General features: G+C 48.5%; 2 protein-coding genes across 5 annotated transcripts in view; both read left to right on the forward strand.

Moving 5' to 3' along the window:
* The first annotated feature begins 1,362 nt into the window (after nt 1–1,362).
* NANP (N-acetylneuraminic acid phosphatase) lies at nt 1,363–11,648 on the forward strand. Its single transcript, XM_072943618.1, has 2 exons — nt 1,363–1,537; nt 9,010–11,648. The coding sequence occupies exons 1-2, from the start codon at nt 1,448–1,450 to the stop codon at nt 9,664–9,666; spliced, it is 747 nt and encodes a 248-aa protein (XP_072799719.1). The 5' UTR covers nt 1,363–1,447; the 3' UTR covers nt 9,667–11,648.
* Nucleotides 11,649–12,520: 872 nt separating this feature from the next.
* NINL (ninein like) overlaps nt 12,521–19,938 on the forward strand; it is a 73,501-nt gene continuing 66,083 nt past the window's right edge. For all 4 annotated transcript variants that reach the window (XM_072943652.1, XM_072943651.1, XM_072943653.1 and 1 more), the window contains exon 1: nt 12,521–12,667. The gene's annotated coding sequence lies outside the window, so the exon portion shown is untranslated. The remainder of the gene's footprint in view (nt 12,668–19,938) is intronic.

The raw sequence follows: 19,938 nt of genomic DNA on the forward strand, positions 1-19,938 counted from the left end.
TTTTATGCAATACTCATTCTGACAATTCAGGCAATTAAAAAAGTAACTCCAACCAATGCGCTCAGACTTTCGTCTAACTGCTAATCTAAACGACCAATATTGATAGACGAGCTCTGCACGTCAACAGGGTAACCAGAGAGTCCTGCTTCTGAGGAATGGACATTCGCCTATTTCCCACAGCAGCAAAGAGGTCGACTGTGATTCTGCCCCAAAACGCGGACACTGCAGTCCGCGCGGCCGGAGGCGGCCTGGTACCGCAGACACAGCTGATCCAGACCCGCCGGACGTCAGCAGCCCGGCAGTCGGCGTGCGCCGCAGGGCCGGGCAGACCTTTTCCACCAAGTTCCAGACAGCCGCTGCTTTCGGCCCTGCAGGCCCCGTGGCCTCAGTGCCGACTCTGTCACTGTGGGGCAAAGGCAGCAAGACAATCTGTCAATGAAGTGGGCCCGGGCCCCTGCAAAACTACCCGTGGACCTAAGACCTGGATCTCATTTAGTTTCCACGTGTCACGAATACGCTCCCTTTGATTTTTTCCATTACTTTAAAAGAAGTAAAAAGCCACTCAGCTCACTGACCCAACAAAACCAGGGAGCAGGCCAGGTTCGGCCTGTGCCCTCCTACACCGGGCGGGCAACCCCTGGTCCCTGGGGACGGCCGCAGCGCCACACGTCAGGGGTCGCTGGCACAGACGGTGCGGACAGGACACAAGGCCCGGCCCAGGAACCAGATTCCGCCAACGGCAGAAGGCACAGGGTCACCGGCCTCTCCAGGTGCCTCGGCCTCTGGCTGCAACCGAGTCCCCCGGGAACCGAGGCTTCAGGAAGGGCCGCCGAGGCGGACACACGTTGGTCTTCAGGCGCCGCCGCCAAACGAGGGCCTCCAGACCCGGGCTGCCCGCCTCCGGCGCCGACGCGGCTCCACACCCCGGCCGCGCGAGCTCGGCGGGCCGGGCCGCACGTTCCGAGCTCGGAACGCAACCCTCCCACGGAGGCGCGGCCTCGGGCGGACGCTCCCGCGCCGCCGGCCGCTCCGCGGGCGAGGACACCCCCACCGGGCCGGGAGGCCGCTTCTTCCGTCTCCTCCCGGGCGTCCCGGGCCCAGGAACTCGCTCTCCAGCAGCCTGGCGCCCTCCTCCCCCACGGAGGGCACAAGGAGGAAAGAGACGAGCGGGGACAGGCGCGAAGGCAGAGACCGCACTTCCGAGCACCGGCCGCACACGAGCGGCTGAGAAAACCGCTTGCACCGCGACGACGGGACGCCCCCGCGCGCCCGGAGACCGCGATGCCGGAGTCTCGCGGGAACTCGCGGCTCGCCGGCGCTCAGGTAGGGAGACGTCTCGCGGGAGTTCCCCGAAACAGCGCGGAAGGGTCGAGCGGCCTCGAGGCTCCGCCCGCGTCTCCCACGCCGGTGGGCCCGCATCGCGCCTGCGCGGGCGGCGGCCGGCGGCATGGGGCTGAGCCGGGTGCGGGCGGTCTTCTTCGACCTGGACAACACGCTCATCGACACGGCCGGGGCGAGTCGGAAGGGCATGTTGGAGGTAACGTCCCGGCTCCCGCGCCCCCTCCGGCGTACCAGGCGCCCTCGACCCCTCAGGCCCCGGCCCACTGCCCTGTTGGCTTGCTTGGCGCCGGGGCTCCTGGTTCCCGAAGGCCCTTGGTCCCGGAGGCCCTGGTTCCCCCCGGGGTGGGGGCTCTCGTCCCGGAGGCCCTGGCTCCCCCCGGGGTGGGGGCTCCCGTCCCGGAGGCCCTGGCTCCCCCCGGGGTGGGGGCTCCCGTCCCGGAGGCCCTGGTTCCCCCCGCGCGGGCGGAGCGGGGGCGGGGGCTGACGGCGCGCCCGGCGCTCGGGCGGCCGGAAGGATGTCGCTGAGCTGCCACGAGGGCAGAGTCGCCCCCGCGCACGGAGGGCGGCCGCTCCGCGAGGCCTGGCGTTCTGCCGGGACTGACCGTGGGAGGGTGGTCTTCGCTGGACCCGGGAGGCAGGCCTTTCTTCTGGTGACTCGAGTTTCCTCCGCGGGAAGCCCCCCGCTGTCCCTGCCGGGGGCGTGGCCCTCTGGAGGTTGCTGAGGGGACGCTCAGCTCCGGTCCGAGCTTCGCGGGGCTTGCTCAGCAGCGGCCTCTCCTCTGCGCCCACTGGTGCTCTTTCAGACCTCCTGTGCTCTTCGAGCCGCTAAGCCAGCCCTGCTTTCTTTCCTCTGCCTTCAGCTTCAAGGAGAAAACTGAGGGTTATCAGATCGGAAAAACCCACTCTCAGCAACTAATCCTTCCAACCCTGAGGTTTTTATCTCCCTAACCCTCAGCGTCTTCACCCTTCCTTGGTGCATTCCGCCCCTGCTGCGCGTTCAGACCTGTCCAATACTTTAAAAAGAACGCCCCCCTTGGCCCCTTCTGCTACAAGATTTTACCTCTCTTGACAGCCATGTGTTTGAAGACAAATCTGTACCCATTATCTCCATGTTTCTACTTCCTGCTTATTCACAAATCCTTTACAATGTATCTTTTGTTTTTGCCTCTGGAACGAAGTAGACTCACCGTCCTTAGGCACTTACCAAATTGCCAGAATCACTGGACGTTAGTCTGTCTGACTGGCTTCACTGAAGCATTAAACACTGTTGACCATCCCTTCCATCCCCATGCCTTTGGTGCTGACCCCAGGGGCGTCACCCTGTGCTGTCTTGCCTCCAGTATCTCTAACTGCAGACAGTACACGTTTACCTACATGTACTTGGCAGGCCGCATCCAGTGTTTTGTGATTAAATGCTTGTTTTAGTCGAATTCTTGATATAGACCAAGAGTTTAGGCATTAAAATCAGACGTTTTAGTTTGAATCACAGCTCTCATTACCTAGCTCAAAGCACCTGAACAAGTTAACCATCAAAGTCTCAAATCTTCATTATAAAATTTGAATTGTGATATTAGTCCTCAGTAACCCTGTCAACTAGGTTTAATATAATGTGTGGGAAGTACATAGTATCCAGTGTTTCAGATTTGTGCTGCCATCCGCCTTGTCACCCAGTCTGCCCCTAACCCTGACCTTGTCTTAGTTAAAACTGGGCGTGTCTGTCATTGAGACTGTTGCTGCCTTGATTCCAGGCTTATCACATCCAGTTTTTCCTCTACATTCCTACCACAGTGAAATTTCCAAAACAAAAATCAGATGGTATTCCTCCCTGGTCTTTACACCCTCCCTTATACCAGCTCTGTATTTTGTTCAGATATCTTTTAATGCACTTGTCAAAGGATGTTGCAGTTATTTTTTGCAACTGAGATGCCTACAACTAAATAGTGAGGGAAAAACTCTTAAGAGGGAAAAATTGTCTTATTCATCATGTTTGAAACATGGTAAATGTTGAATGAATGCTGGGTGGATGGTTCTCCATTTCTCCAGACTTGGTTCTGTTACCATTTCCTTTATGAATATCCTATGAAATGTGCAGAATTAACTATACGAGGATCACTTTATCACATAAGAACACAACACCCATAAATGTTGGCCTGTTCAAAAGTAACATGTCAGCTTTCCTAAATCTGAATGATTTATGAAGCAGGAAGGGGGAAAGGTCCAGCCATTGCCTGCGGCTTGGGGAGGAGTCATACAGATTGTTTATATCCGTTCTAACTTTTTAAAAAATTTTTATTTTATTGGGTTATAGTTGGTTTACAATGTGTCAAATTCCAGTGTAGGGCACAATTTTTCAGTCATACATGAACATACACATATACATTGTTGCATTCTTTTTCACTGTGAGCTACGACATCTTGTATATATTTCCCTGTGCTGTACAGTATAATCTTGTTTATCTATTCTATATATACCTGTCAGTATCTACAAATTTCAAACTCCCAGTCTGTCCCTTCCCACCTCCCTCCCCCCGGCAACCAGAAGTTTGTATTCTATGTCTATGAGTCTATTCCTGTTTTGTATTTATGTTCATTACTTTTTCTTTTCTTTTCTTTTTTTTTTTTGTTTTTTTAGATTCCACATATGAGAAATCTCATATAGTATTTTTCTTTCTCTTTTGGCTTACTTCACGTAGAATGACATTCTCCAGGGACATCCATGTTGCTGCAAATGATGTTATGTTGTCGTTTTTATGGCTGAGTAGTATTCCATTATGTAAATATACCACAACTTCTTTATCCAGTCAGCTGTTGAGGGACATTTAGTTCATTTCCATGTCTTGGCTATTGTAAATAGTGCTGCTATGATCATTGGGGCACAGGTGTCTTTTTGAATTAAGGTTCCTCTGGATATATGCCCAGGAGTGGGATTGCTGGATCAAATGATAAGTCTATTTTTAGTCTTTTGAGGAATCTCTGTACTGTTTTCCACCAACAGTGTAGGAAGGTTCTCTTTTCTCCACACCCTCTCCAGCATTTGTCATTTGTGGACTTTTGAATGATGGCCATTCTGACTGGTGTGAGGTGATACCTCATTGTAGTTTTCATTTGCTTTTCTCTGATAGTTAGCAACATTGAACATTTTTCATGTGCCCGTTGGCCGTTTGTATGTCTTCATTGGAGAATTGCTTGTTTATGTCTTCTGCCCATTTTTGGATTGGGTTGTTTGTTTTTTTTTCTAATTAAGTCATATGAGCTGTTTATATATTTTGGAGATCAAGCCCTTGTCAGTCTCATCTTTTGCAAATATTTTCTTCTATTCCATAGGTAGTTGTTTTGCTTATGGTTTCCTTTGCTGTGCAAAAGCTTGTAAGTTTAATTAGGTCCCATTTGTTTATTTTTGCTCCTATTTCTATTGCTTGAGTAGACTACCCTAGGACAGCATTGCTGAGATGTATGTGAGATAATGTTTTGTCTATGTTTTCTTCTAGGAGGTTTATTGTGTCTTGTCTTATGGTTAAGTCTTTAAGCCATTTTGAGTTTATTTTTGTGTATGGTGTGAGGGAGTATTCTAACTTCATTGATTTACATGCAGCTGTCCAATTTTCCCAACACTGTTTGCTGAAGAGACTGTCTTTATTCCATTGTATTATGTTCTTGCCTCCTTTGTCAAAGATTAATTGACCAGAAATTTGTGGGTTTGTTTCTGGGCTCTATTCTGTTCCACTGATCCATGTGCCTGTTTTTGTACCAATACCATGGATGACTGTAGCTCTGTAGTATTGTCTGAAGTCTAGGGGGGGTTATTCCTCCAGCTTCATTCTTTTTTCTTCAGTAATGCTTTGGCAGTTCTAACTTTTTTTTTTTTTTTTGATCATCTGGGAAAGTTATTTCTTTCTACCCTCTTCAGGTCTGTCTTTCAATGTCACTATTCAAGAGGAAGCCTTCTATAGAAAATTAGGAAGCCTTTTACAGAAAAGCAAAAAAGATTTCTGTGTTTTTGAGTTTACTATCTAGTGGGGATGACAGTGAACATAATAAACGTGCTTATATTTATAAGTGTATTAGAAAAAATGGAGGGGAGAAAATTAAAATTTTAAAATAGGTTGGTCAGATCAGGCCTCACTGAGTAGATGATTTTTAAATAAAGACTTGAACTAAAAATAACAAACGTCACTTGAATTGTTAGTCTGTATGCAGCCGTCATGCTTTGTGAGCATGTCTTTTTAAATTAGTGTCATTTGGAATTCAGCCACTTCATATGATAATCATATGCTATAAAATGTTACATGGTTCCCACACTAGCCCTCAAAAAGTCTTCTTAAATCACAGCTAAGCATTAGTACTGATAGGATTAACTTTAATTCTGGGTCCAGAGAGCCAGAGGTAGAAGAGTTTCCTTTTTTTGTGTTTCTACCCTTAAGTAGAGTTTTGAAGTAGAAAATGTCATCATACCTCTAACTTCGAGATCTTTTTCCTCCAGCCCCAGTTCAGATACAACCCCGTTCTCCCAGTGCAGACGTTGGGGAGTTCTCACTGTCATGTATATACTCTTGCACCTTAGGCTTTAGTTCTGTTTGAACTAATAGTAATATGTGAATGACTGATACACAATGCTCCCCCCACCAAAGATGTCACTGATACTAAAATGCTGCTTGTTATTCTAAAAGAATATGTAACTAGTCGCTGTGTGACAAAACGGCAAAGTTGGGAAACAGGTTTGAAACTTGGGGGGGGCAATATGCCATGCCTATACAAAGAGTCTCCCCTTTGAGGTGAGCCAGTCTGCTCTTTCAGAGCCCCAAGAATGTGCTTAACGAATCACCAGTTGCGGTGTACAGGCAGTGGGATCTCTGTTGGGAGTCTCATTTACTAACTAACTGAGCCAGGCCCTGTTTCAGCAAGAGTCCTGTGGAGTCCTAGAGGCCTGTGTCCTTTTATTGTGTGGCAGTAGTGTTGCTAAGGACTTTAGAGTGACCTGCAGTCATACCTCAAGAGTAGTTCAGTTGACATTGCTAGAAAAGACGGTGACATCACTATGAAGATGGAATAAGCTGAATTTGTTCATTGAAATTTAACTTTAAAAAGCAACAAGTGTCAGTGTTTTACCTTTGTCTAGAACTCCTAGGGCTGATACATTTTTCTCGGACCAGCAGGACCTTTTTTAACTCTTACATTTGCCGAGCAGCACACATAGCCTGAGAACTGTTCCTTTTACCTGTGACGTGCTTCTCATACTCTGAAGGAAGAATGTGTCTGTTCAGCTGTTCCTCTGTTCAGGAGGTGAATAGAGTGTCTGCCGTGACTAGCAGCTCATTTATTCCCTGTAGAGTTTAGGGCAACACAGTTGAACTTATTTCACTGCTTTCCTTCAGCAACAGACAATTTTTAGTCCCAGTTAAGTGTACTGCACTCATCTGCAAAGATCCAAAATCTGCTTGGCATGGTTGCCTTTCTCCAGATGTCCCCAAGACAGGGACTTCAAGTGCAGGTAGTTCCCGGAGGGTAGGATCCCAGGAAGGGGAGTGACGGAGTAAGACTGGGAAGGGAGGGAATCTCAGACAGGTTGTATTAATGAGCAGGGAACGGTATGAACAGTGGGGGACGCTGGGAGTCAGCACGCAGACATGCTTTGTGCTTTGCGTGACCCTCCCAAGAGGCATGTCCATTTCATTTTCTTTTTTTTCGAAATTTGATCCTGAAAGCTTGGAAGAAGTATTTTTTTAACATGTTTATTGTGGTATCATTCCTGTACAATAGACTACACATATTTAAAATGTACAATTTGGTGAATTTTGGTAGATGCGGTGTACACCCGCAAAACCACCACCACAATCAAGATAGCTAACATTTCCATCACTCCCCAAGAGATGCAATTTTCAAACTCCCAGTTTATCCCTTCCCACTCCCTTTACCCCTGGTAACCATAAGTTTGTTCTCTGTGACTGGAGGTACACCAGTTTCTGCCTCTAACTGGTTGAGGCCTGCTTCTAGGGCTATACTCTGGCTCCAGCCTATATGCATGGGTGCCCCTTGGCCAGATGAAGTTCTCAGGCAGAGAAGCCCAAGTCCATGCGGTATGAAGCCATGGGCACGTGTAGGGTAGCGCGTGCCAGGGAATCGGGGCAGCATCCGCTGCAGCCTCTCCAGCCTCACCTCTTAGCGTCTCCTTCACATGCCTTCCATTGTGCCTGAACTCAGCTGCCTTTCCCAGTTCACAAAATTCCAGGTTCTGTCGTTGTGCTGTTGTTATGTCTGGAATGATTCAAACCTCCTCCCATCTCCACCTTCAAGGCTCGGTAACTCCTTGGTTTAAAGGTGCCTTCTCTGCCTTCCATGCCCGACGACCCTAGGATTGCTCCTTATTTCCGCAGTTTTTCGTGTGCCTGTCAAGGCACTCAGCCCAGCATTTGCGGTGGTGATTTTCCCCACCAGATGGGGTCATGATGTCCAGTCTCCAGTGCCTGGTCCAGTAGTGCAAAGGCAAGCGTACGGCCTTGGAGGTAGGCAAGTATGTGGTTAAACCTCAGCTGGGGCCAGTTATTAACAGTCCTGACCTTCCAGTCCCTCATCTCAAAAAGGGATCTCCCTTGCAGAGTGTAGACAAGATCAGAAACAATGTATTTGAGCCTTGGGCATCCTGCTGCCAAGTTAGGGTCTTGGTAAATGCTAGGAGACAGGCCAAGGGGATAAGAACCTGCTAACAAACAACCAGGAAGGAGCTGTGCGAGCACAAAAGGGGCTGTGATAAGGGGTCCAGAGCCCGTGTGGCCAAGAGAGGGACTCAGAACTACTTGAGGTTTTTTACTCTCGAAAGCTAAGTTTGGGAGAAGCACTGGCATTAAACTGCTGAAATCACTGAACATGCTTGATTCCATTAGAGGTACACACACATGTTTTTACAAGTATAGCGTTGGGTCCCCTTTTGTATGGTGTTAACTTAGGCCTCCAAAACATAAGGAGAGGAAAGGTTAGGTGAACTAGTGGTATTTCTGGGAAGCGTCTAAGTATTAGTTGTTAAACATTTTAAAAGGGGAAAGGGTGTAGCTCAGTGGTAGAGTGTGTGCTTAGTACGCACAAGGTCGTGGGTTCAATCGTCAGTACCTGCATTAAAAAATAAATTTAAAAAAGCTACTTACCTCCTCCCAAAATAAATTTTAAAAATAAATAAAAAGAGGAGAAGGGTGGAACCTTTAGAAAAAAAAAAGGAAGTTTGAATGTTTTACTAAATATAAGTCGTTTTATTTTTATATGTTCATGACCAGAATGAAAGACAGTAGACTTAAGACAAAGACTAGAGAGGCTGAGAGATCTTCACTCTGGTAGTCTTTAAAAATAAGACCAGTTTAGGGGGAGGATGTCGCTCCTTGGTAGAGCGAGCTTAGCAGGCACGAGATCCTGGGTTCAAACCCCAATGCCTCCATTAATAAATACATACGTACCTACATACATACACAAACCTAATTACCTTCCCCCCAAAAAACAAACAAACAAAGAATTGGGGGAAAATTAAGACGAATTCCCACCAGAAATGGTATGGTAATAGAGCTTCTTTAAGACAGAGGAGTGGAGTTAAAATCTGTCTCTGCTCTGGGTTTGTAGCCTCACAGCTTCTCAGGGCATGAGTGTTAAAACATGGAGTATGCTGATGGAGTTATTTTCCCTTATTTAGGTGATAAAGCTCTTACAATCAAAATACCAGTACAAAGAAGAGGCCGAAATCATCTGTGACAAAGTTCAGGTTAAACTCAGCAAGGAGTGTTTCCATCCTTCCAATACTTGCATTACTGACCTAAGGACTTCACACTGGGAGGAAGCGATCCAGGAAACAAAAGGTGGTGCAGCCAATAGGAAATTGGCCGAAGAATGTTATTTCCTGTGGAAATCTACACGTTTACAGCATATGACACTAGCGGAAGATGTCAAAGCCATGCTCACTGAACTTCGGAAGGAAGTCCGCCTGCTTTTATTAACAAATGGAGAAAGACAGACACAGAGGGAGAAGATCGAGGCTTGTGCCTGTCAGTCCTATTTCGATGCTATTGTTGTAGGTGGAGAACAGGAAGAGGAGAAACCAGCCCCTTCCATATTTTATTACTCGTGTGATCTTCTGGGAGTCCAGCCTGGGGACTGCGTGATGGTTGGGGACACCCTAGAAACCGATATTCAAGGAGGCCTCAATGCCGGGCTGAAAGCAACGGTCTGGATAAACAGAAATGGAACAGTGCCATTGAAGTCATCCCCCATGCCGCATTATATAGTTTCTTCTGTGCTGGAATTACCTGCTCTCTTACAGAGTATAGACTGCAGAGTCAGTGTGTCAGCTTAGAGCACAGAAAGGGGCGTGCTTAGGAATTTTAGGGTCAAATTACAGAGCTTCACCTAAGAAAAGTTAAGGCATTCTATATACTATGACCCAGTTCTGGAATAATTATACTTGTCATTTAATGGCCAGCCAACCATTGACTGGTATTTATACCTGAAAATTCAGAGTGCATTAATACAAGTTACTTTTAGTGGTGTCATCCAAAAAACTTGAGGAAGTCTATTTGTTAATCTGTGGCTTGAGATTTTTTAAAAAATTATTTTATTAATCTCTTAGCATCTTGGATCCAGGAAGATACCAGGGAGGATAACTTATACATGGACACACAAATACAGATTTTATGTTTTGGCTTGAAAATGTATTTTTTTAAAAAATAGGTATTCTAAAACATATATGATAGAGATTTATTAGAGCAGTTGGATCTGGTTAATATGAAATAAATACCAAGTCACATGCAAATCCAGACATTTCATAGTGAAATGATTTTCATATTTTCTGTTTTTATAACATGCACCATATTTTTCCCTACTCTGAATGTATACCCCTCCTATGAATCTAATTTTTCTGCATTTCCTTTGCAGGGGGGTAATTTCCTATGCTGTAGACATGACCAACAAATTCCTCCGGTAAAAAAGCTGTTAAAATCAGCAGCATGGTGCTCCTTTTCCATGATACTTTCACGTCTTTCCTGAGTGAGCTTTGAGGTTCCTGTTAGTCTTTGCCTCTCATGGAACTACTGTTGCTGTCTCTCCCAGGCACGCAGTGGGATTGAGGGACTGGCCTGCTTTGCTAAGGATGAGAGCCAGCACTTGGCACCAGAAGTCTTTTCCCTTCTGTGGCTACATCGGAGGGGAATTGTTTGGTGCTGCTAATCCTGCTGCCCTACCCGTCGTCTGCTAACTGAAGAGCTCAACCACGTGATGAGAACTAGTAGAAAACTAGGTTTTGCTGCGAACCAGTTCCAGGGTGCCATTTTAACACCTCCTGGGCTTTGTTTGGTGTTAACATCCGCCTTCAATCTCCTGTTTTTCAAATTTGGGGAAATACATCATTGTTTCACAAATTCATCCAATTCAGGGTTTGCTTTGAGCCTACTAATTAATGACTCCATAGTGAGGCATCTTGCAACTAGAAAATTTTCTCAAGACCATTAGGCTAGCAAGTCTCATGATTTTACCAGCCAAACTTGGAGTAAAACTGTTAATTAAGGAAAAAAATTATGTGGGTTTTTTTTTTTTTTTTTTTTTTACTTTTGTGTAAGGAACTACCAGTGTAAAATGTTAGATTGCTAGGATACATACAGCCGTGGCTCCTTCAAGCATCCTGCCAAGAGCAGGATTCTCTGCCACTGGTGCTTACGCCTGTTGACTTCTCACTCTTCCTTTTTTAAAATGTGACTGTGCCCTTGCCTGTCCAGGGTGCTGTCACTCTGAAGCTGGATGTTTGTGAACAGGGAGTGGTTCCCATGTAGCTCTTCCTGGCGCGGTGCCTATGTGACCTCAGTTCTACCTTAGCTGGTTTAAAATTGTTAGGTAGGAGGATCGTGACAGAAGAATAGTTGTGTGCGTGATTTCTGTGGTGGATCGGAGTGTGATGCGGAGGACGCCTGCCACAGGACAAGTGTAAGCACGGCGCATCCTTAATGCTGACTGAGGAGGATCACCGGGATCACTGATCCAAGGTCACAGCTGTGGGCCGCGTTCAGAGCACCCAGGATGTCGAGCTGCCGTTCTTCCGCAGAAGTGAGCTGGGGGGAATGATATAACTGAGTTTCCTCGTCTTCAGTTTGTATTCTAGACAATGTGGTAATGCAGTATTACATTCCATTTGCACCCTTCCTTAGGGAAGAACTTTGTGATTTTCTGCCTTCTGAGTGGAATGTTACAGAAGATATTAAGAAATCTTGGAATGACCTATTATTTTCTTAATGATGTTTTTGTTTTAGAGTAATATTTCTTAAGATTAAAAAAGTGATTTAACAATGATGTTTTGTCTGTTTTTTATCTGTAGATTCCTCATAGTGGTATACTCAGAAAGCCATAAATTCTCAGTTGTCCACAGGCTCCCCCAAACACTGTACAGAGGAAGGCCTAGAGTGCACTGTACCTGGAATACTGATGGAGGTGGACGGTTTCTGATCTCATACATGTATGTACCATCTAAGATGCACAAGCATCTTAGATACAGTGGTGCCCAGGACCCAGTGGGTGTAAGTATTGTAGGAAAGACAGTTTCTTCAGGTACAGGGGTATTTGGTTTAGCTATACTCTCCCCGCCCAGGGGCAGGGATTTTTTTTTGCCAACTCCCTATGCTCATTGTCACTGCTCTGTTCTCAGCCTCTAGGACAATGCCTGGCATTAGTAGGTGCTCAGTAAATATTTATTGATTGAATACATGATGGAAGGCAATAACCTAAAGTGTCTCAACTGCGAATTGGGGTATGGCCTGACCAACCTCCCGGGGTTGTTACCGGAGGAAGATGCCAGGCCAAGACCTGTGAAGGGAGCATCACTCACACAGATCAGCGAGGTCAGCCCCAGGGTTCACTCCCTGGGGCTCTAAACTTTTCCCGAGACCCACCCCGGTCTGCGGGGACCCTGTCGGCTCTCGAGTAGCCACCCCGCACTCTTCCCACGCGGCCCCACCGGCCCCGTGCGCCCCACGGGCCCCAGGTCCCCGCCCGGCCCCGCCCATTCCGCCCCGGCCACGCCCCGACTCCCGCACGGTGGCCCCGGGTACGGCCCACCTACGCCGATTCCGCTCCGGCCCCGCCCCTGCCTTGGCCCTGCGGCCTCTGGCCCCGCCCGCCAGCCCCACCCACCACCCGGCCCCGCCCCGCAGCCCGCGCCCCAAGCAGCGCGGCGCCTGCGGACCGGGAGGAGCGCGGCGCCAGGGCCTCCAGACACAAAGAGCGGCGGCGGGACGCGGCCGGGAGGCGAGCGCCCGCCCGGCGATCTCGTCCTGTCCGCGTGCGGGCGGAACCGGAGGCGCCCCGGCCCCCAGGTGAGCGGGCGCCGAGGGTGGGCTAGTGCGGACCTGGTGCCAGGGCCCCGCGCCTCGCTCCGCCTCGGGTCTGGGGCCCGCACCCCCGAGACCCTGGGGGGCGGGGTGGGCGCGGCGGGGCCGGCGCTCCGGAGCCTCGGCTCAGCGGCCGGCGGGCGGGCGCGGGGCGCGGCCGGGCGGGCTCTGCGAGCGGCCGCTGGCGTCGTTCCTGCAGGGGACGCGCTCTGAAGGAGATTCCCACGGCGCAGGAGCTCCGGGACCTGCCGGCGTCCGTTCGCTGCGTTACGAGTTCGCTCTTGGGAAACCCGTTAGGAGCGGGGACCCGCGCTCCGAGACGGAAGGCGCGTTGCCGGCTTTGCCTGCTGTGAATAGTTTTGCAGAAGGTCCCTTCCTCCCGCCGGTGCCTCAGTCGCCGGTCCCACAAGCCCTGCCCTGGGGTTAGTGCTGGTTCCTGGGAGCGCCGCTCGCAGGATGGAAGTGAAGAAGGTCGCTCGGCTCCCTCTGCTCCCGGAGCCGTAGGCCAAGCTGTGAACAGGAGGGGGTCCGGGCGAGAGCTGCGGAGCTGGAGGGCCTGGAGGGGCGAGTGGTGCCCACGGCCCCACTGTGGGCCCTGTGGACCCGCGGCCCTGCGCTGGCACTGTCCACAGGGCGGGGCGGCTGCGAGCGACGGGGAGCTGCTCCTCAGAGGCCGCTGTGGAGACTTCCAGGTTTTCCTCATTGGACTTAAAATGCTTTTTAAAGCAGAAAATTTAAAAAGAAATAATGATGCGGGAAGGGTATAGCTCAGTGGTAGAGCACGTGCTCGGAGTCCTGGGTTCAATCCCCACTACCTCCCTTAAATACATAAATGAATAAATCTAGTTGCCTTCCCCCCCAAAATAATAAAAACTAAAAAATAATGATAGATAAAACTGCCTGTTAAACAGAAGACTGAGTCAACAGCCTCTCGGTTTTATGAACCATGTGAAAGACTTAAGTGTATATTAAAAAAAAAAAGCGAAGACAGGATAGTGGGTACCACCATGCTGTGCTGTCCCTTTTCTGTGGTTTACACGTCATCTGAGGTGGTTTAAACTATTACAAATCAAACTGGTCTATACTGGCGAATAACAGTGGGCCGTGTGTTTACCTGTAGCTCAGATTCGGTAGAAACTAGAGCACAGTCGTTTTTTGCAGAATGGTGAAATAGCAAGCCTTCTCCGAAGAACCTGAGCTTTAGATTCATTTAACATCATCCAACTACAAAGAGAACGTTTTATAGGCAGAAAGTTCTGGTTTTAACTTTTTTTCAGTTGAGGAGTTTGTGTAAACCTTGGTGGAAAACTTTTTCTCCAGCTCATATTTATTCCAGACACTGTGCTTTGCAGGGCTACTCGCAGGTGGGTGAGCTGACGTCATTGCTGGCAGCTGATGGCATGCTGTAACTGTGTCGCTGTGTCTTCTGTTCTGTGTCCTTGGTCCTTATGAACATTTGATGGTGCAAAATAGAGTAACAGAACAGTTGCACGTGTACTGTGTGTCTTCAGGGCTCAGATCCTGCCCTTCTCTGGTGTGTGGCTTTCGGTGCGGGTTAGTGGATGGTTCTGTATTTTGTTTTGGAAGATGGCACATGTGGTGTATGGGACTGGGACTGGGACATGGGAGAGAGCCCTTGGACGCGTACTTTGGATCTTGCCATGAACAGATGGTTGCTAAATATCTCTCTCCTTCCCTGGCTCAAGAGGGTCTAAAAGGAGACAAAAACTCTGGAAGTTTCAGAGGTGGAGTCAGGGGCGTGGTGTGGCTCCTGACTGGAAAGAACAGTGCCTCTAGCCTGGAAGGGTGTTTCCAGTGCCCTGGCCACTTTGCTCTGTGGTTCTGTGGTCATTTCCTAAAAGGCTAATCGGCAGTAACCCAAACTTTTTTTGTTTGTTTTTTGTTTTTTGGGGGGGTGGGTGATTGTGTGTGTTTATTTATTTTGATGGAGGGACTGGGGGTTGAACCCAGGACCTCGTGCGTGCTGGGCAGTTACTCCACCACTGAGCTATGCCCTTCCCTCTCTGACTGGACTTTCCATCTAGGCTTAGCTTAGTCCTTGGCTCCAAGTACAAATTAGGAATTCAGGCTCAAGGCCAGCAGTTTGGTTAATCACAAGCAGGAAGCTAAAACTGTGGGTCAGACTCTACCTGGAGCTGTTTGGAGGGTGGTGGTCGTGGAAGGCTTTCCTTCCCCCATCCTTGGGGACCTTGAGAGCCCAGTGAGACCTCTCCCCCAAAAGGTTCTGCTGTTGTTGTTTTTGAACCGAAGGACAAAAGAGGCTCCTGGAGCATTCTGTGTTTTTAGCCTCTTGAGGTTGGAGCTTGGATCTGGTGCTGCTGGCTGCCCCTGTCTGTGTCTCTCAACCCTGGACTGTCTGTCCTTCCTTAGACTTCGAGGGCTGATGCCTTCTTGTTTCTCAGGACTGGTGCATGGTCTCAAGTGAACCGAGCCCTGCAGTGATTCTGGGAAGCTCTGGTACGTACCAGCTTTTGTGTGTTGACAGTTATTTTGTCTTCCATGAGAGGAAACGGCACATCCATTTGTGCTGTGACACGTGCTCTTGTAACCCAGTTACCTTACTTCGTCCTGGGTTCAATCCCCAGCACCTCCATTAAAAATAAAGAAATCAATCAACAAACATAAAAACAAATCATTAAGGGAAAAATATATATATAAAAGAAGAAAAATTAAGATTTTCCATGTTGATTCAGAGGTGTGACTTACGTGGTCTATCCAGACACCCGCGGAGAGGTGCAGTGGGGATCTGGCAACCCGAATTCCATGTGAGCCATAGTGTGAATGGCTTAAGAAATTGGACTTTGCCAATATCAAGTAATGTAATGGAGCATTGCTGATGTGGAGTTTAGTTTCAGGGCACAGGAATTTCATAAATCGAAGTTGGAAATTCTTTAAAAATCAACAAGGCAGTCTGCCCAGAATCTGACGAGCAGGCTCTGATACCCCAGGGAGAGCTCACTGTATCTAGAACATCTCACCCACCTGCACTCAGGTGGCCCAAGGAGGGAGGCGCTGGGACTGTCCGTCCACGTGGCCTCCTGGCTTTCAGCTGCGTTGACAGAGGTAGACAGAACCGGACAGCAGTGGGCAGCATCACCGGTTCCCTGCTGAGGACGATGACAGGGCCTTAGACAGAGAGACTCTCCTCACGCTCTGGGGCTGCGTGTCCTGTGTGGGCGGGGAGTCAAACTGAGGACTCAGTGTCCCTGAGAGAGCAGGGAGGGCAGTGCCTTCTGCCCCAGGGGAGCAATACCTCTGTGCTGAGGGCAGCCCCAGCCTTCTAGCTCCCTGGGTGCAAGTGCCTGATTCTGTGGTCTGGCTTTGATGAGGTCACTGCTCTCTGAGGATCTGGACAAGGGTGGATGAGTTTGCCCTCTGACTGGGCCAGAAACATGGATGCCCAGTTTCTGAACCCCATAATCTACATGGAAGACCTGTTCTCACCACTGGTAGCACTCCTCAGAAAACTGCTTCAAACAGGACGCTTGCAGCGTCCTGTGTAATTCATACTTAGTCTGTCCTGCTCTCTGGCAAAAGCATAAAAGTAGGTGATGGTTCCTGCAGCGATGTGGCTTGGAAGTTAGGCAGTTCTTGATACATTTTAAATTCTTTTTGAATTTTCATTATTTCAGATTGTACACATAAAATCAGACTTTGATGTTTGTCGATTTTACTACCTAGAATTCTCCTAATTCAAATTCTCATAAAAAGTAACTGCCCTGCTGTGGACACCTCTTAACTGAGTGGTCAAAGTTCATATCCCATGGATGACTTCCTGATAAGAGGGACCACCTTGCCTGGGGTATGCCCACCAAAACCTGAACCTCACTGTGCAAAGACATGAGGCAAACTGCATTTGAACCACATTCCACAAAGTAACTGGCCTCCGTACTCTTCAGAAATTTCAGGGTCAAGATACACAAAGACAGACTGGTTGAAAGAGGACTGAAGGAACCTGACAGCTGTATACAGTGCTCGACTGTGGACTGGATTCTGCTGGTGGTGGGGTGGAGGGGTGGCTATAAAGAACATTATTGAGACTGTGGACAGAATTTGAGTGTGACTGGTGAATCGGCCCAACAGTATGGTAGCAGTGTCTCATTTCTCAAGTTTGGTCACTGTCCTGTGACTATGTCCTCGAGTGTAAATACATATGGAAGTTTTTAGGGAGAAGAGGGCACAACGTCTGAGTCTCAGTCTGAAATGGGGAAGGGGAGAGAGAATGGTAACATGGACATGCTAAATGGGGCAAAGGGGAGACAGAGTATTCGAGAATTCTTTGTGCTGCTCTTGCAGCTTCTCTATACATTTGAAATGATCTCAGAGTAAAAAGTTACAGAAACAGAGGTTCACTCTGGATTCCCTGCAGTCTGAATCCCTCCCACCAGTAAACGCTTACTGTCCTTCGTCTTTTCTGAGATGCGCTGCTTTCATTTCACAGCCACTCTGAACTGGGGTGCATCTGATCATCACTGCTGTCTTAATGTTCGTTGTTGTCAGGTTTTGACATCGGTTTTGCTTTCTGGGTAGTTTGTCTGGGAATCAGTGGCATTGTGGATTTGATGAAATAAGGTATTTTCTCTGGCTTTGTTGTCTGCAAAGAAGACAGTGCTCAAGTATCTTTGTGTGTAAGTCTTTTTAAGTCCCTCAGTTCACATCTTGCTCCAGGCCAGGTATCCAGCCGCCTTCGCTCAGTTCCACCTCCATGCCTCCCAGATATTTCAGACTCAACACATTCCAGACTGGATTTCTGTCTTCACTTCCATCCACCACCCCAAATGGCTCTTCCTGGGTTTCCTGTCTCAGGAGTGGAAACCTGCTGTTCAGCTCCAAAATATCCCCTGGGAGCCACGCAGGGAACTGCCTGTGTGTTTAACCCGTTGATCGCCACAGCACCAAATCTGGGTGAGAGCTGTTCCCTCAGGGTCGCCCCATCCACAGTGGGTGAGCGGCGCGTCCGAGGAGGTAGAGCGGGCATGTCCCAGGCTCGTCTCAGAGGGAGGCTGGCTCAAGTCTTCCTTGAAGTGTCTTTGCACTTGGAACGTGTGTGCCTCGTTTCCTCCATTTGTCAGGTGGGGGCACGTATCCCAGGCCCGTCGAGGTAACGGACAAGGCGAGTTCAGGTACTGGAAGGCTCTGAAATTCTGTGACTTGGAATAGGACAGCACTTCAAGAAGGCATTTATCCTAGAATCGCTCGAACGGCCGGTTTCCGCCAAGGGGACCCCTCTCTGAGCACACGTGGCTGCTCCGCTTCCTGAGGCCCAGCCCTTCCTCCTAGGTTTCTGTCTTGTACGGGGTGCCGTTCTGGGTGAGTGGCGGGGTGCCGTTACGCTGGATGCTGGCAGGCACCCCCAGGAGAAGGTGTCTGTAGAGCTTTCCGTGCCTGGTGTGTCTGGGCTCCTCCCCGCCCTGGGGCCGCTGGGCAGTGCTGAGTGGACACTTCTGGCCGAGTCTCAGTAGCTCTTGAACGCATGTGTGTCAGGCTGGGGCTGGCTCCGCCCAGAGCCCTGGAGTCCTCTTCAGTGCCTTTGACTCAAGGAAACTGCATCAGCACAGGAGGGTAACATTTTACTTTATTTTGTCTGGCATGGACTTCAAGCAACTGCGATAGCAAAATACTGTGATATCCCCATGGCCTGGTTTCTCCACTGGCGCGTTGTTTCGTTTCGTTTTGTTTTGTTTTATGTTGTTTTGTGTTTTAATTGATGTATAGTCTGTTACAGTGTGTCAGTTTCTGGTGTACAGCACACTGTCCCAGTCCTGCTTATACAGACATATATTCATTTTCATATTCTTTTTCATTGAAGGTTATTACAAGATACTGAATATAGTTTCCTGTGCGTTACAGAAGAAATTTGTTTTTTATCTATTTTTATATGTAGTAATTGATATTTGCAAACCTTGAACTCCCACATTTGTCCCTTCCCACCCCTCCTCTCCCGCTCCATCTGCATCTTAGGTGATCACTTTGTGGCGACTCCGAATCCACTTTTGTGGCCACTGAGCTGTTGGTGTTGAACTGACCTTCACAGCAGGCTCGTTCTTTGGGAGAAACCGAAGATAATCAGTCCGCGTTGGATTCTCTGGACTTCTAAGCATGTGTAGAGAACAGAGAAGATCAAAGCTGCGTGTGATGTGCCCTTAGGGTCTCAGCTGTGTGCCTGTAATTTAAGATAAGAAAGTTGGGACAATAATGAGCGGGAGGCTTGTTCTCAGGGTTGTCTAAATAGATTCGTAGGCTGTGTTATTTTCTCTGACTCTCTTCACTGTTGACACCAAAAAAGAACTGTTACACCCTGGTTTTGGCAGAGAAGGTTTCCTGACAGAAGGATACAAATGGGCTGGGATGCTGAGTGTTGGGCTGAAGAACTGCTTTTTGATTTGAGGGACTATTCGAGTTAATGTTCTTTCCTTATGGTTAGGTTTACTCACATGAAATTCTTGCGTAACATGGGACCTTCTGGTTTGGTTTAGAGCTAGGAGAGGCAGTTTCCCATGTATTCTGGATTTCAGATTCTTGCACTTATTCATGGGAAAATCTTTTTTTAACTGTTCAAAACTGTTTTGTGGGTTTACATGTAATTAGTAGCCATGAGGCAGGATGTAAAGGCTGGTAGTTCTAACTGTGCGGTTAGACCTCAGTATGCGTTCACTTACCAGCTCTGTGACTTTGGGCAAATTACCTAACCTCTCTGTGCCTCAGTTTCCTTGCTTGTCATGTGGGGACAATAATGGTGCCTCCCTTACAAGGCTGAATTCCGCAGTGTTCAGGAGTGTGCCCATTACAGGATGCATGCTTGAGATACTAGTTTTATATCAAATGATTATTTAGCAAAAGCAAGTGTCCTCCTGAGGGGTCAGAGGTTGAGACATCTCTCCAGCGGCTTGATTGTCCACAGAGAGTAGACCCAGGGCCTGCACAGCTGGGAGGGTGTGTTAAGAAAATCCCCTAGGGCTGTTTTTATTTTTTCCCTCAACCTTGAAGGTCACTTGACTGAAAAATAAATTGCAACAGTTGTCCCACAAAAAGAAACTATTCAGAATGGCAACGTGTGCAAACACTTCAAAAAATGATAAATGCAGGGATCTTAAAGGAAAACAGTATGTTCACAGAGGCGATATCGTTGCTGTTGAAAACGTGCAGTTCGTGTGCTGAGCTGTTCCCGCTTCTGACTCTTTACGGAGCAGTTGGGGCTTTCGGGTAAGTGCTCTGTGAAACACCACTTCAGCCTT

The sequence above is a fragment of the Vicugna pacos genome, chromosome 19 (genome assembly GCF_048564905.1).
Source record: "Vicugna pacos chromosome 19, VicPac4, whole genome shotgun sequence".
Lineage (NCBI taxonomy): Eukaryota > Metazoa > Chordata > Mammalia > Artiodactyla > Camelidae > Vicugna > Vicugna pacos.